Source organism: Ovis canadensis, chromosome 2, assembly GCF_042477335.2.
Source record: "Ovis canadensis isolate MfBH-ARS-UI-01 breed Bighorn chromosome 2, ARS-UI_OviCan_v2, whole genome shotgun sequence".
In the NCBI taxonomy this organism is placed as follows: Eukaryota; Metazoa; Chordata; class Mammalia; order Artiodactyla; family Bovidae; genus Ovis; species Ovis canadensis.
In genome coordinates, this window is record NC_091246.1 from 13,043,468 (window position 1) to 13,060,761 (window position 17,294).

Sequence of the window (17,294 nt, forward strand, 5' to 3'; positions counted from 1 at the left end):
GATTTGATTTTTTTTTTTTTTTTTTGTCTTTTTGTTTTGGTGGTTCTCTGTGTTATGACTAAAGCTGCGTTGATTGTTGTTCATCTTGTTCAGGGATCACTGTACTTCTTACATCTGAGTATTTGTATCTTTGGCCAGTTTTAAAATAAACTCTTTTTCGCTTCAGATATTCTCTCTTCTTCACGTTCACTTTACTCTGTTTCTAGATATATATTAGTTTTATTAGATATATACTAGGGCTTTTATTTCTGTCTTACATGTTCATTTATCTCTCACATTTTCCATACCTTTAAACACTTGGGTTGCATTTGGGTAATTTCCTAATTTATATCTTCCAGTCCACTAGTTTTTCTTTCTGCTGTCTATAATCTGCTTTTGAACTGTGTCCATTTTTTTAAAGTTTTATTTTCTGTATTTTTATTTTTAAACTTGCTCTTTGTTTATTTTTCAAGTGTCTTTTTACATAGTCTCTGCTTTTTAAATAGAATTTTGAGGCTTTTGTCTTTAATTATTTGAACATATTTATTTCATATTATTTTTTAAATTCTAGACCACTTTTTCTATTATCTCAATTTATTGGTGCCCTCATCTTGCTGTTTGTCTACTGACCATTCATGATGAAAAATATGCATGTGTTTTATAATTTTATATTGTATCCTTATAGTATTGGCGCTTGTTTTAATCTATGACAGTTCTTTAATGATCTGAGTATATGGACTGTTTTTCCTACTGCATAACCCCAGGAATATCACCAACCAAAACCCAGTTTTACATTTATTTATCAGTTTGAAGGCTTTCCATACAAAATGATTGGTATAAAGCCTCTCAGTCGTGTCCAACTCTTTGTGACCCCAGGAACTATATAGTCCATGGAATTCTCTAGGCCAGAATGCTGGAGTGGTAGCCTTTCCCTTCTCCAGGGGATCTCCCCAACCCAGGGATCAAGCCCAGGTCTCCCACATTGCAGGTGGATTATTTACCAACTGAGCCATAAGGGAAGCCCAGCAATATTGGGGTGGGTAGACTAACCCTTCTCCAGCAGATCTTCCCAACCCAGGAATCGAACTGGGGTCTCCTGCTTGGCAGGCCCATTCTTTACCAACTGAACTATCAGGGAAGCCTGATTGGTATAAATCCTATCCTCAAATCCACATGCGATGCAGCCCTGGGTTCTGCTACCTTAGCTGGAACTTTTTCTAACCAGATTCCTAGCAAGTGCAGGGATCTCACTTGTCACATCACTGGGCCTCAAGGTGCAAATTTTCTAGTGAATATCCTTTCACTGAATGTCCTTCCAGGACATAGAATCATGCCAGAGATTCAGCTATTACTCTCTACTTCAACCCCAAGGTTATATTTACTGCCCTTACGTCCCTTTCCTGTCCAACCCAAGGGCAACCATAGCATTTATTCACAGACTTTTCTGTTTTTAATTTCCTCTTCATTTCTGGCACATTTGTTGTCAGCTTAGCTATGCATTTAAAATAATTTTTGTTGTATTTCATTAAGTATTGCATAGAGGCAGTTTTCAGACTATATTATAGCCAGAACAAGAAGTCAGTGCTTGTCCTTACCGCTTCACTTCTTTTCCATCTCTTCCCCGACAAGAGAAACACGCGCTGTGTCTGCCCTATTCCAGGATAGAATCACTGTGCTCACGTCACGGCTTTTGTGTACTGTCATCTCCTCCCGTCTCCTAAAGTGCTGTTGGCCGGACAAGAACCTGTTTCCCTCTCTAACCCTCTCAGTTCCTCTTCTCCCTTGGGCTGCCTCCCACAGGCCGCTGCCCTGCACAGTGTGTGAGCTACCCACTCCTGCTCACTGGGGGCACAGTCACACCTTCTTGCTTTGGTCTCAGTGTTTTTGTCGTCTTATACCAGTGCTGTGCTGTGCATGAGCCTTTCCTTGGATTAAGAAGGGACAATACCTTCTCAAGATAAGGCTGGAAGAGCAGAGACTTTAGGAGCCTAGAGTAGTAAGATGAATGGGAGATAAGGAATGTCTCATTTCTGTCTCCTGCCTTGAAATTGGTCTTCCAAATCCATCTTTTATTAAAATGTTACACTGGAGGTTTTTAGCTTTCTGCCTCAACTTACAGAATGATCACTTATTTCCCATTTTCCTTTTCATCCTCATATATTTTCTCTTGGTAAGAAATTCAATCGGAAGGAAGGATTATTGACAGCCTAACATCCTGATAGAATGTTTCCTTTTTGAGTCTTCTCAAATAGAGACTTTAAAAATGCAATTACTGTATATACTACAATAACATTTTTATAATCTTTTTCAATTGAAAATAGAATTACTTACTGATACAGATTTATACTTTCTGCTGATCTTATTATATTGCAGCTCTTTGAAGACTAGTATGCTGCTCTTTTAAGACTTCTTAAGAGAAGAGCTAATAACCCACTCATAAACCCACTCATAAAGTCTTCTCATAAAGCTGCCCAGGCCCATTAGTAAGTATTCATGCCATGAATCAAACCACTGAAAATTGCATCTGGAGATTACTCTGCCCATTTTCAAAGGATTTTTTGATCATTCCAGAAGTATGATAATGCATTACAGCCAGTTAATCCTAAAATGTTCCTTCTACGGCATCACTATAATATCAGTGGGACAGTCTTCTTAGGAATTACAGAAATTTTTCATTGTTTTAAAATATATATGGCCCGGTTTTAAATAACAGACTTCAAGGGTGTCCCCATTGTTTTTTGAATGAGACTACAAAATGTCACACAGAATAAAATTAAATATTTCAACGTTTTAGATTTTTACCAATTCCAATTTTTCCTGTTTTGGTAGCCAACATTTATAGGCCATATCTTATCATCAGTATAAAACTTCATCATTTTTAAATGATTCTTTTACATAAGTAAGTTAACTATGTCCTCCAGAAAGGTGAGCACTCATTTAGATTTCTAACATAATGGAATGATGTGGCAGTTTGATCAAAGACTGGTTATAGTTCTATCTAAGCAGTAACTACAAATTAATCCCTCTTTTTGTCATTCAGAGAACATATGTTTCTTTAGCATCTTAAAAGACTAACTGATGTATCTTAGAAGACAGTTATTTCTTCATTGAATATTTTATCTAGTCTAAAGCACTGGCTTTATTTCCACCTTTTGAAGTTATTCAGTATAAATTTCTCTGCTTCTATGAAATGCCAGCCATTCAAGTTTTGATGGCTTGGTCCCAAGGTTCTCCTACAAATGGATCACTGGAGCTAATTGAGAGGTTTCAGAAAGGGATCCCAGCCCTTCATACGTTCCCATGACTTAAAAAAAAAAAATGATCCTACACTCTGGTTAAGATGTCAGGCTTGCAGCATTGGAAGTGAAGGTATCGGGAGACAGACATTTCAGCCAGCTCACCCTCAAATCTGCCTTTCTCTTTCTCATGAATGGAAGTGATTCCAAGTCTGTTCACTCTCAGAGTCACTGTCCTCTGAGTCTATTCCAATAGGCCTATAGCCATTTTCGAACTGTGATATCCAGAGCCGAATGCATATTGGAACATAACTACAAAAAAAAAAACCAAACACTAAATTTAGGGATTGGCACGTGGTACTTAAAACATAACTGTTATTTCATCTTTCTTCTTCTCTTTCTGAATAAATGAGTTTCTAGAGATACAGTAACCCTTTTAAGGATGTCACCATTGACCCGTTTGATGAAACTAAAGTCTTTTATGTGGGCTGCCACTAAGCCAGGTTTCCCTCCGTGCAATTTTTCTTCGTTGTCTATATACAGGACCTCCATTTTATCTTTGTTAAATACTACCTTGTATGATTAGAAACATTGAACTGGACTATTAAAGCCCTTATCCTTCACCCTACAGTTACGTGTTGTTTACAAACCAGTGGGCTAAGGACAGAGTTTTGTGGCATTCACAAGATAGGACATGCCCAGCTAGCTTACTTCTGTTAACCAGTCCTCTTTGGGTCATCCAGTTAACAAACCACTTAAATATCTTCCTCTTCTAGCAGCATTTTGCCAGCTAAAATCTTACGAGACACCTTGCAGAGCAACTGTCAAAACCGGTTTCCAGTTCATTTATGCCTGCCACACTTTGACTCATTAGCCATCAGAAGTTGTCAAAAAACACATGAGATCCTAGTGGCCGCTGCTTCCTTTTCCAGATGTTCATAAGCCATTCCTGTTTGTAAATCTGCAGAAGGCCTCGGCTATACCACACTCCCATTTATTTGCTCCTGTTGCTTTTCATCCTTTCCTGCTTTCTTCATGACTCCTCTCAAAAGCTGTTTCATCTGGGACACAGATGTGTAAACAAGGACAGGCACTGGTATTGCCTTGTGCACTAGGGGAAGAGATTCTAGCCCATAGCATCACCTCATTGTCCAATGAAGGACTAAATGATGATTGAGAGTGATAAAGAAAAGTCAAGACAAAAGGATGGTGTCCATTCTAGGAAAGTATGGATAGTATCAAAAATACGTTCTTTAAATTCATTTGTTCAAAATACAAGTATTTAGTGGTAATCTCCCCCTACATTACAGAAGTGCTTTTTTGCTGTGATTTTCCCATTAGCAAAGAGTAGTTAGTGGAGATTGTCCAGCAGATCAGAGGTCAGAGGCCTAACGAAATGCTGCCAGATTACAAAGCACTGGTTTTGAGTCCTTAAAAGGCTTTGAGGAATAAGGAAGGTTCTGGAGGTAGAGGCTTCTGCCTCAAAGCAGCTAGTCTCATGACATAAAGAAGCAGTTTATAGATGGCACAATGGATCCTCATAAATCATGGATGTCTCAGATGATGTCTGTAAACTTCAGCCAATGAAATATAGTAGCAGCATTAAAGGACCTTGTGAAAATGATGATACATGGTTCAGAGTGTTCCAAGCGTGTAAATTTGTGCCATAAAAATAGAAAACATTGAGGATGTCTACAAATGGAGCATGTTCTACACAGTAATAGCCGAAGCTAGGAACTCAGACCTTGGACAATGGATTTTTAATAATAAAGTTTTAATATACTGTCTTTGTATATCTTCCCAGACCCTTTAAGATGGAAGCCATCTAACAGTTTATTAAGTTCAGATTCTTATACAAAGGACTGAGCTAATCCACAACATCAAGCTTCAGCAGACCCCAACTGGAGACTTCTTAGCTATTGAGTACAGCTATGAGTGTTTGCTTTGAGACCATTTCTACCCACAGCATAATATATGATTATTATAGGTAGGGAGGTTACAAACATCTCTGATGTTGCTCGATCATTGTTTACCTGATCTCTGTTTTCTATAGATTTCATAAATCTTACCAACAAAGATAAAGAAATTCCACCCTCTCTATCATAAGTGAAATTGGAGATGTTAACTAACTGATGATTTAAGAATCTGCTGAAGAGTCAGTCAAATAATTTGTACTAGTAACACTGACATACAGTTTCCACAGTATACCCACCACCTGTGATGTAACTGATCTCATTTTAAGGAGAGAAGAAGAGAGAAGACAAAAGTGTTAGAATTCAGTAAACCAAAATCAGATCCTAACACTGCTGCTTGCATCTGTGTGATTCTTAGCAGATTATATAGCCTTCTGAACCATCACTGTAAAATGAAGAAATTAGTATTTCTTAGCAGAGTTCAATTGCTACCAAATTATTTCAGTCCCCTTACCCTTCATTAGTATCAGAATGACAGACCAATCAGATGTTAGGCATTCCTTTCAATCTCCCCATCCTCTTTCTCTTCAGTAAGAAAGTGAAAATGAAAGTCAGGGTGTAATTATTCTAATACTGCATATCCTGATATTGTGTTCTACTTCATTGAGAGAGTACTTGAGAATACGATTTTTGTAAATCATCAATCTACCATCATATATGGTGAAAAGCCTTGTGCGTAAAAAAGACTTGAGAGTTATTAAGCAAAATGTATTTGTGCTGGTCAAATAGCCATATTCAGACATAGCTTTTAATGCTAACAGTGTGGTTAAGGCCTTAGGAATCACTGGAGACTGAAATTATAATCTCTCCTTTAAAGTTCATTGATTATAAGTAAGAGAATAACTAAGAGTTACATAGAGGCTACCTATGGTTTATCAGAGCTTTTAGGACAAATGATCAAGTCAGCAACTGAAACTATCTGTAGACAGATGAAGTTCCAACTAAGTTGAGTCAAACAGAACCATAACTTATTCCTCATTTTTATTTGTAAGAAAATGTATAACAATTTTTAGAGTTTCTTAAATAGCAAAAACCCACTTCCCTTTCTGAACAAGCCCTAGTATTATTACCAAGATGTGTATCTCAGATGAAGATGATTTGGTCAATAAGCTCAGATTCAAACAGTAAATAGTGTTTTAAAGGATAAAGAATAAAAGTAAAGTCATTGTTGGAAAGATCAAAAACAAAAACAGAATAAGATACAAACACCTTTTCTCAAACATACTTTAGTTACTGTTTCTTTCTCCCCAATCCAATAGCTACACCCTTGCCGGTCCTGACACTATTGAGTGCCTGGCCAGTGGCAAGTGGAGCAGAAGTGACCAGCAATGTCTGGCCGTCTCCTGTGACGAGCCGCCCAGCGTGGAACACGCCTCCCCAGAGACTGCCCATCGGCTGTTTGGAGACATTGCATTCTACTATTGCTCAGATGGCTACAGCCTGGCAGACAACTCCCAGCTCCTCTGCAATGCCCAGGGCAAGTGGGTTCCTCCGGAAGGTCAGGCCATGCCCCGTTGTATAGCTCATTTCTGTGAAAAACCCCCTGCTGTTTCCTACAGCATCTTGGAATCTGTGAGCAAAGCAAAATTTGCAGCAGGCTCAGTTGTGAGCTTCAAATGCATGGAGGGTTTTGTACTGAATACCTCAGCAAAGATTGAGTGTCTGCGAGGTGGGCAGTGGAGCCCTTCCCCCATGTCCATCCAGTGCATCCCTGTGCGCTGTGGGGAGCCGCCCAGAATCATGAATGGCTATGCAATTGGATCAAACTACAGTTTTGGAGCCATGGTGGCTTATAGCTGCAACAGGGGCTTCTACATCAAAGGCGAGAAGAAGAGCGCCTGCGAAGCCACAGGACAGTGGAGCAGCCCTACACCCACGTGCCACCCTGTATCTTGCAGTGAACCACCGAAGGTTGAGAATGGCTTTCTGGAGGTAAGAGACTGATTCACAAGTGTCCCTGGCTTTCATGCTGACAGGGCCAGCCCACTGTGTGGCTTACTCAGAAGCAGGGGTGTGGAAGGAAATCCAAGGAAGAAGGGGTACACTTATACATGTGACTGACTGACTTTACTGTACAGCAGAAACTAGCATAACATCGTAAAGCAACTTACTCCAATTTTTTAAAAATACTATTGAAAAATAAAGAACCAGGGGCTTATGATTGAATAAGAGACTAAATCTATAGGCAGTAAATATTGGAGAGAATTTGATAGAGGTTATAAATCCTTTTAATCTATAGCTTTCTACCTTCTGCTAGCATACAGACACTTGAAATACTTTTCAGCAGTATCTTGGCCCTAACCATGAAGTTACAATAAAACAGTTTTAAGAAAATATTATTTTGCTTTATAAAAGTTGTTGCATGATGGATGTATTATTTATTTTTATAGAAATCAAGGTCGAAAAGGAACCTAGAGAAATCTGTTAACATCTCTAATTTTTAGACACAAAGTAGGGCGGTAAACCATCCATTCACTGTGGGACAGCTTTTGCGATTTTCTTTTAGGGCACCTAAAGGTAATTTTATCAGGACAAAGCATTATGTCATATCCACAAATGTCCTCCTTTCTCATTAATATGTGTCTGCTCATTAAATCTATCAAGAAATCAGGAATAAGAATCTATTCCCCCAAATCAAGGGCCATTTTAAGCAGATTATATTCTAATTAAATACTTTTTAAAAATTCACACATGCATATAGCACCGTTTCTCCTTTATATTTTAAAACAGTGAAAGCCTTTGTCTAAGACCTTTGTTCAGAGGTATTAACTTTCCATTGAAATGAGAGTGTCTAGTATATGTAAGAAGGCTTTCTTCATTTATTCATTTAACAAATATTTCTGGAGCTCCTACTAGGTATCAGGTAAGCAATCGAGATCTGGTATTTAATAATTCTGAATAGGTCTGTGATTAGATCCATCATGGTGTTTATGTGTATGTGGGATACCCAAGAAATAAATAGGTAAACAAAGTAAATAATTATGTCCAAATACTGGGAGGTTTACTGCAGCACAGAAGCTAGACTTTACCATGATCACTAACAAAAGAACCATTGTAATGTTTTTAAAGTTTTCATAACTCATTCATCTTAGTATTGCCTAAAATGATCTATTATTATATTATATACTTATGTATCTGAATGTTGAGCTCATGAATATTATATTTTTTGTTTAAAAGATAAAAATACTACTTTTTATCTTCCACCCTTATGTTACGGCAGCAGTTTTTTTAAAGTGCATTAAAAAGGAATACAAACTCTGACAATAGGTCCATACATATTAAAAAAAATTTTTTTTAACAGCACAAACAGATGTATTTTTGTGTTGTGTATGTTTTCTGCAAGTAAAACAACAAACTATAGCATTGTAAGATTTGTTTGAATTTACCAAGCAGTTTATAATTTTTGGTATTGCTCCATCTACTCATCAATTTAGAGACTTGAATTTTTCCCTTTTATGGTCTTACCACTGTGGCTAGTATTTCTGCTATAGGTACTGATTACTTAATTTGACCTTCTATCATCCTTTTCACTTATTTAAATTGAAAAAATAGAGTGGACCTATTGGAAAAATATAAGTCCTCATTTGCTAATGTTTTAATTGATCTATTTTAACACAGGCATTTTAGTTTAGCTCTTTACCATGATTCATTGTATTTTGTCAGTTATATTATCTGTTATACAAACTGTGTTTAATTGTCTCTCCCTGTTATCCAGCATACAACTGGCAGGACCTTTGAGAGTGAAGTGAGGTACCAGTGTAACCCAGGCTATAAGTCAGTTGGAAGTCCTGTGTTTGTCTGCCAAGCCAATCGCCACTGGCACAGTGAATCCCCTTTGTCATGCATCCCTCTCAACTGTGGGAAACCTCCCCCGATCCAGAATGGCTACATAAAAGGAGAAAATTTTGAAGTAGGGGCCAAGGTTCACTTTTTCTGTAATGAGGGTTATGAGCTTATCGGTGATCATTCTTGGACATGCCTAAAATCTGGCAAATGGAGTAAGAAGCCAAACCAAAAGTGTGTGCCTGCCAAGTGCCCAGAGCCACCCCTCTTGGAGAACCAGCTCGTATTGAAGGAGCTGACCACAGAGGTGGGAGTGGTGACATTTTCCTGTAAGGAAGGGCACGTCCTCCAGGGCCGCTCTGTCCTGAGATGCCTGCCGTCCCAGCAGTGGAATGACTCTTTTCCTGTCTGTAAGATGGTTCTGTGCCGCCCACCTCCCCTCATTTCCTTCGGTGTCCCTGCTCCTTCTTCTGCTCTTCATTTTGGAAGTACTGTCAAGTACTCTTGTGTGGATGGGTTTTTCTTAAAAGGAGATCCTACCACCTCCTGCCAAGCTGATGGTACCTGGAGCTCTCCACTGCCAGAATGCGTGCCAGTGGAATGCCCGCAGCCTGAGGAAATCCTCAACGGCATCATCGACGTGCAAGGTCTCGCCTACCTGAGCACAGCTCTGTATACCTGCAAGCCAGGCTTTGAGTTGGTGGGCAATACCACCACTCTTTGTGGAGAAAATGGTCACTGGCTCGGGAAAAAACCAACCTGTAAACCCATTGAGTGCTCAAAGCCCAAGGAGATTTTGAATGGCAAATTCTCTTACACAAAGCTACACTATGGGCAAACCATTACATATTCTTGTGACCAAGGCTTCAGGCTCGAAGGTCCCAAAGCCTTGACTTGTTTAGAGACAGGAGATTGGGATGTGGACGTCCCATCTTGCAATGCCATCCACTGTGATCCCCCACAACCCATTGAAAATGGGTTCGTAGAAGGTGCAGACTACAGCTACGGTGCCATGATCATCTACAGCTGCTTCCCTGGGTTCCAGGTAGCTGGTCACACCATGCAGACCTGTGAAGAGTCTGGATGGTCAAGCTCCATCCCGACATGTGTACCCATCGACTGTGGTCTCCCCCCTCACATTGATTTTGGAGACTCTACTGTGGTCAGAGATGGTCAGGGATATTTTAACCAAGAAGACGACATGATGGAAGTTCCACATGTGACTCCTCACCCCCCTCATCATCTGGGAACAGTGGCTAAAATCTGGGGAAACACGAAGGGGTCTCCTGCTATGCATTCGGCAAAATTTCGATACAACACCCTGGTTTCGTATAGCTGTAATCCGGGATATGAACTCCTGGGGAACGCTGTGCTGATCTGCCAGGAAGATGGGACTTGGAATGGCAGTGCTCCGTCATGCATTTCAATTGAATGTGACCTGCCCGTTGCTCCTGAAAATGGCTTTCTGCATGTTACAGAGACGACCACGGGCAGTGCCGTACAGTATAGCTGCAAACCTGGACACACTCTGGTGGGCTCCGACATCAGACTTTGTCTGAGGAACAGAGAATGGAGTGGTGCTTCCCCACGCTGTGAGGTCATCTCATGCCCCAAACCAAATCCAGTTACGGATGGCTCCATCCAAGGAAGCACCTACTCGTACCTGAGCGTGTTGTACTATGAGTGTAATTCTGGGTATGTGCTGAATGGCACCAGCAGGAGAACATGCCAAGAAGATAAAACGTGGGATGGAGATGAGCCAGTCTGTATTCCCGTGGACTGTGGTTCACCCCCGAGCTCAGCCAACGGCCAGATAAAGGGGGAGGAATATACATTCCAGAAAGAGGTTCAGTACACTTGCAACACAGGCTTCTTGCTGGAGGGGGCCAGCAGTCGTGTGTGTCTTGCTGATGGAAGTTGGAGTGGAAACACTCCCACCTGTGTGCCCGTCCAGTGTGCTCCCCCATCACAGGTGGAAAATGGGGTGATGGATGGCCTGGACTATGGCTTCGGGAAGGAAGTGGTGTTCCACTGTCAGGATGGGTATGCATTACATGGGGCCCCCAAACTCACCTGTCAGTCAGATGGTAACTGGGATGCCCAGGTTCCTGTCTGTAAACCAGTCAACTGCAGCCCTCCTGAAGATCTTGACCGTGGCTTTCCTAATGGCTTTTCCTTTTATCGTGGGGGGCAGATAGAGTACCAGTGCTTTCCCGGTTATAAGCTCCATGGAAGTCCTTCAAGAAAGTGTCTCTCTAATAGCTCCTGGAGCGGCAGCCCCCCTTCCTGCTTGCCTTGCAAGTGCTCCCCACCAACCATTCAGAGTGGAGCTGTTAATGGCACAGATGTCAGTTGTGGAAAGGCAGCTCAGATTCGGTGCTTCAAAGGCTTCCAACTCCTGGGACTCTCTGAGATCACCTGTGAAGCCGATGGCCAGTGGAGCTCTGACTTCCCACGCTGTGAACACCTTTCTTGTGGTTCTCCTCCAACGATACCAAATGCGTTCATCATTGAAAGGGGTTCATTGGAGGAAAATGTGATAACTTACGCCTGCAAGCCTGGGTATGTCATCCAAGGCAGTTCAGATCTGATTTGTACAGAGAAAGGGACGTGGAGCCAGCCTTACCCAGTCTGTGAGCCCCTGTCCTGTGGACCTCCACCGTCTGTCTCCAATGCAGTGGCAACTGGAGAATCATACACCTATGAAAGTCAAGTGAAGCTCAGGTAAGACCATGCATAGCTCTAGAGTCTCCAAGGGGCGCAGACAGGAGGGTTGTAAAATGAAAAGTGATAAAGCAGAAACAAGCTAGTTGGGAAGAAAACATCTTCTCTGGGCTGTTCTCTGAAAACTGAAGCTTTCAACACTTGGCCTTATTCTGCCCATAATTATCCATAGATTGGCTTGTAAAAGTAAATTTCCACATTTTCAGATTATAGTTTCTAAAACGGTTATCATAATTAACGTATTCTGTTGAGCTTCTTGGACCAGCAAGATCCTCTAACTAGCTTCAATACCTATTAACTCATAGGCTCTTTTTTGAATGATACACTGATACATTTCTTTGGTATCACCTAAGAATTATATTCATATATGTAAATGTTGGGGAAATAGGGCAAAAACTGAAGAATTCAGGTCAAAAGTCACATACTGTTAACGGGCAACGTAAATAAGGAGATAGTCTTAAGAGGACGTCTAACCTATGCTGTCTGAGCAAACTAAGCATTTAATGCACAAATGGTAACTTTTTGCTGAAAAATTCTCTATTTAAAATGTAGTATTAAAAAAAGATGAGAAAATATGGAATGAATGTATAATTTAGATTTTTATTGGAATAAATGCCTGTAATGTGCAAATATATCTAAGCCCTCTAAATCAATTTAGATTTTGTTGGTATCTCTGAAGGAATTAGGGATTGTTCTTCACATATTGGCTTCTTACGTTCTGTGAATAATAACTCTTCTTAAGCCTGTCTGTTGTAGACATTTTAGCCCTTCATTTTCTCTTACTTGCTGTAAGAAACATACCCAAGGGAATATTGTCAGTGAAATGAAAGCTAAGGAATAGTGGGTTATGCACCAAGAAGAAAAACAAAAATTATTCCTTACTTTTTTTTTTTTTTAGTTTTTTATTTTTTAAATTTTAAAATCTTTAATTCTTACATGCATTCCCAAACATGAGCCCCCCTCCCACCTCCCTCCCCACAACATCTCTCTGGGTCATCCCCATGCACCAGCCCCAAGCATGCTGCACCCTGCGTCAGACTGAAGTGCATATGTGGTTTTCTATTTGGATGTTCGGGTGTCAGATAGCTTGAGAAATGACAATACCACCTGCTTCCTAGGACTGTCCTGTTTGTTATTCCTTGTGTGTTGACTATCTTCAGATCTTCACTTGTTAGTAAACTGATCATTCCAAGTTTGCAAACCTGTGACTGTTACCTAGCCTGGCAGTTTGTGAAATTTTGAAAATATACCCACCCAATAAATATTAATTAAATGGTTTCAGTATAGTGGTAAAAACAGGGCCTCTAGAGCCAGATTCCCTGGGCAGGAATCTCAGCTCTGCTGCCTCCTGGAGAAGTTATTTAATCTCTCTGGCGTCAGTTTCTTCACCTACAAAATGGGAATAAAAATAATCACACCTATTCATAGAGTTGACATGAAAATGATTTAATATCTGTAGAGCAATTAGAACAGTGAGTGGAATCTAATAAATATTCTGTAAACATTTGTTGAATGAAAAAAATGCAAAATTTTCAGAATCCCTGAGAGTTTAGAGTCAGATTGACTTGAGTTTGAACACCAATACTACTGTTACATGATAGCTGCTAAACAAGATTAAAAGACACACACTACATAGAGGACTTGGAACAGTGCTTGGAACAAAATAGATTCCCCGTAGATACTAATTGTGCTATATTCTTACTCGTATCTGAGTTTATTTTGAACCTTGTCTAGAATTTCTTGAACTGTTAGGTATTTTCAGAATAAAAATGAATTCAATAATGGTATTATCCGGAGCAAAGGTAAATCATGTCAACAAAATTTAAGGCAAGTTTAGACGTGGCTCCTCTTTAATGTGCATGACTGAGGATTGATTTGATTATCATCGTTATCCTGGTGCTTTTGCATGGCAACACCATCTCCCTGACGTTTGAGTCCATTTTAATATATCATATAAAATGTGTGCTGAGCTTTGTAGCAGCTTCTTGAATCCAAGAACAAGTCACCAACTACGTTGCATTCCATTTAAGGCACTCTCTTTTCTTTTCCATTGCAGGTGTCTAGGAGGTTATATGATGGATACAGATATAGACACGTTCACCTGTCAGAAAGACGGTCGTTGGGTCCCTGAGCTAATTTCTTGCAGTCCTAAAAAATGTCCTCTGCCAACAAATGTAACACACATACTTGTTCATGGAGATGATTTCAGTGTGAATAAGCAAGTGTCTGTGTCTTGTGCAGAAGGGTACACCTATGAGGGAGTTAATATATCAACATGTCAGGTAAGATTTTCTTAATTAGAACATGTAGGGTGTAACTCATCTATATATATATATTTTACTATATGTGAGTGTGTGTATGTGGATATATATGTCAGTGTGTCTTATGCTGTGTGTGTGTACATATGGATATATGTGTAAGTGTATAAGTAAGTGTGTGTATAAGTATGTGGATATAGATATAGATATATCCACACAGGCAATATCTTGCTATCCTGAAAAGAGAAAATGCCTCAAGTTTCCCCTGTCAAAGAATTTGCGGAGTTTTTTCATAGAAATATAAAAACCTACATTTCTTTCCAATATTCTCATTTTTAAAAATAAGAAAGTGCCAAGGGTACGTGAAAAGTACCAAAGATAGATAAAATGTTCAGATATCTATAACAAAAGATTCATGACAGATTAACCATGTGAATGCTTTACACATGGACAGTCTGTGCATAGAAATGAGCCGTGATCGTTACCACATATGTTTCTGGTTTTAGGAAAAGAGCAGAGGCAGAAGAAACAACCTGGAGTCAAATTCTGCCTCTGCTTATCCACTTTATGGTTACTTAGAATTGCTTAGCTTCTATGAGCATTCCTGATCCAGTCTAATTAGGGATTATCAGATGACTGCAGCCATGAAATCAAAAGACACTTGCTCCGTGAAAGAAAAGCTATGACAAACCTAGGCAGCATATTCAAAAGCAGAAACATTTTGCTGACAAAGGTCCATATAGTCAGAGCTACCATTTTTCCAGTGGTCATGTATGGATGTGAGAGTTGGACCATAAAGAAGGTTGAGCACCAAAGAACTGATGCTTTTGAATTGTGGTGCTGGAGAAGACTCTTGAGAGTCCCTTGGACTGCAACAAGATCAAACCAGTCAATCGTTAAGGAAATCAACCCTGAATATTCATTGGAAGGACTCATGCTGAAGCTGAAGCTCCAATAATTTGGCTACCTGATGCGAAGAGCCGACTCATTGGAAAAGACCCTGATGCTAAGAAAGATTGAGTACAGGAGGAAAAGGGAACGACGGAAGGTGAGATGATTGGATGGCATCACTGACTCAATGGACATGAGTTTGAGCAAACTCCAGGAGATAGTGAAGGACAGGGACAAGTGGTGTGCTGTAGTCCATGGGGTTACAAAGAGTCAGACATGACTTAGGGACTGAACAACAACATATCAGCATGACATTAGTGTGACATTTTTTAGAAGGAGAAATGAAAGAAATGGAAGAAATTGTCAAAAGCAAATCCTAATAAAGGAATCATGACAATTTTTCCTACTAGGGGAAAAGTTAATATATGCTAAGATAAACTCCAGATACATCAAAAGAAAATAATGCTGTGTAGCTTTTAAAAGTTAATAGTAATACCTAGAATAATCTATGCAAGACATATATTTATTGAAGCATTATTTACAGCATTGAAAAGTTAGATATAATATATATTTCCAACATTAGGGGAATGGTTAATTATGTGACAGGTGTATATTAATATACATAAAATTACTTTGGGCTCATCTGTAGAATAAAGTGTTTAGTCTTAAGTCCTGTTTCGAATGCTATTCAACTGATATGCTATTTCCTCAAAGAAAACAATATAACATTAGCAAGAAAATGATTGTCTTCAAGGGAAACATCTGTGTGCACCTCTTTGTACACCCCAAAAGAAGACTGGAAAATGTTAATACTAATTGTGGGGGGGGTGGGAATTAAGTAAATGTGTATGTGTGTTTGGTGTTCAATCGCTTAGTCATGTCCAACTCTTTACAACTCCATGGACTGCAGCACACCAGGCTTCCCTGTCCTTCACTATCTCCCAGAGTTTGCTCAAACTCATGTCCATCTCATCCTCTATCACCCCCTTCTTCTCCTGCCCTCAGTTTTTCCCAGCATCAGGATCTTTTCCAATGAGTTGGCTTTTTGCATCAGGTGGCCAAAGTATTGGAGCTTCAGCATCAATCCTTCCAGTGAATATTCAGGGTTGATATCCTTTAGGATTGACTGGTTTGAACTCCTTCCAGTCCAAGGGACTCTCCAACACCACAGTTTGAAAGCATCAGTTCTTCGGTGCTCAGCCTTCTTTACGGTCCAGCTCTCACATCCATACATGACTACTGGCAAAACCATAGCTTTGACTCCACAGACCTTTGTTGGCAAAGTAATGTCTCTGTGTGTGGTGGTGTTTTTTTTTTGTTTTTAACTTTGTGACTTGTTCACAATATGTCATAGAATGTTTTCAAGTATTTGTGTTGACATGGAGAAAAAGAAGCCATCTTTTTAAACTTTGGGTGGTATGCCTAAATGTGTCTATTTCTTATCAGCTTTAGATTAAAATGTAGAATTATGTAAAATATAAGGGTGTATTAAGTCATGGAATATTTGTATCTACCATACAGTTCTCATCATAATGAAGACATACTTCTTGGTGTTCTTGATTTTTTTTTAAAGGATTTTATTAGGAGGAAAATGCTTGTTTTATGAGTTTTAGAAATGTCTAAAATTGTTTACTGATGACCATCTGATGTGTGTTTCTTAATGTCAAAGATAATAAGTAGCAGTAGTAGCAAGTTCTAGGTCCTTTGACTATCATTTGAGGATTATCCTGTTATATAAGCAGTATTTGGAGACGTCTTCATTCATGCGCACTAATCCCTAAGTGTAACTAATAATTTGTTATTTAGCTTGACGGCACCTGGGAGCCCCCATTTTCTGATGAATCCTGCAGTCCAATTTCTTGTGGGAAACCTGAAAGTCCAGAACATGGATTTGTGTTTGGCAGTGAATACAACTTTGAAAGCACGATTACTTATCACTGTGAAACTGGCTATGAATTAGAGGTAAGCAAACAAATTGTTTAACCACAATTAATTTGTTTTTCCAATATACTTAGGAATATTTTTAGTATTACACCATTTTATCTCACTGATTTGGCTCCTAAAAGGCTTTTTTACACTTTTTTATACATTGTTGCCTTATAGCTTAACCTTTTCTTGGAAGTATTTAAAATGACTTATAATTTTAAAAAGCAGAATAAGTTTCAAATTAAAAAATCAAAGCCATGAAAAAAAATGGAGTTTACATACCCACCCCAAGACTGACATTGTTACTTTAGTTGGTCACTTCAACCTATGTTTTGGCCTCTTGTTAACCATATTTTGCATAATCTGTCACCATGGGGCAGTGTCCACAGGGATTTAAGTATGCACAGCTAGAATTTCGTCAAGCCATGGGCTCAGATACCTTGGAGGGTTTTTTTTATTGAGATGCCAGCTTCCCTCAAGGTAGGTATAGTCTGAAAAAAAGTGCTAGGAGCTGTTTTAACCAA

General features: G+C 39.4%; 1 protein-coding gene across 3 annotated transcripts in view; it reads left to right on the top strand.

Annotated features, from left to right (window-relative positions):
* SVEP1 (sushi, von Willebrand factor type A, EGF and pentraxin domain containing 1) overlaps positions 1–17,294 on the top strand; it is a 200,698-nt gene that overhangs the window by 157,920 nt on the left and 25,484 nt on the right. For all 3 annotated transcript variants that reach the window (XR_011254209.1, XM_069575440.1, XM_069575441.1), the window contains 4 exons: positions 6,448–7,120; positions 8,904–11,695; positions 13,752–13,977; positions 16,651–16,806. Coding sequence is in view for 2 of the 3 variants with exons in the window: in XM_069575440.1 (XP_069431541.1) it covers positions 6,448–7,120; positions 8,904–11,695; positions 13,752–13,977; positions 16,651–16,806 (3,847 nt within the window). In the remaining variant the exon portion in view is untranslated. The remainder of the gene's footprint in view (positions 1–6,447; positions 7,121–8,903; positions 11,696–13,751; positions 13,978–16,650; positions 16,807–17,294) is intronic.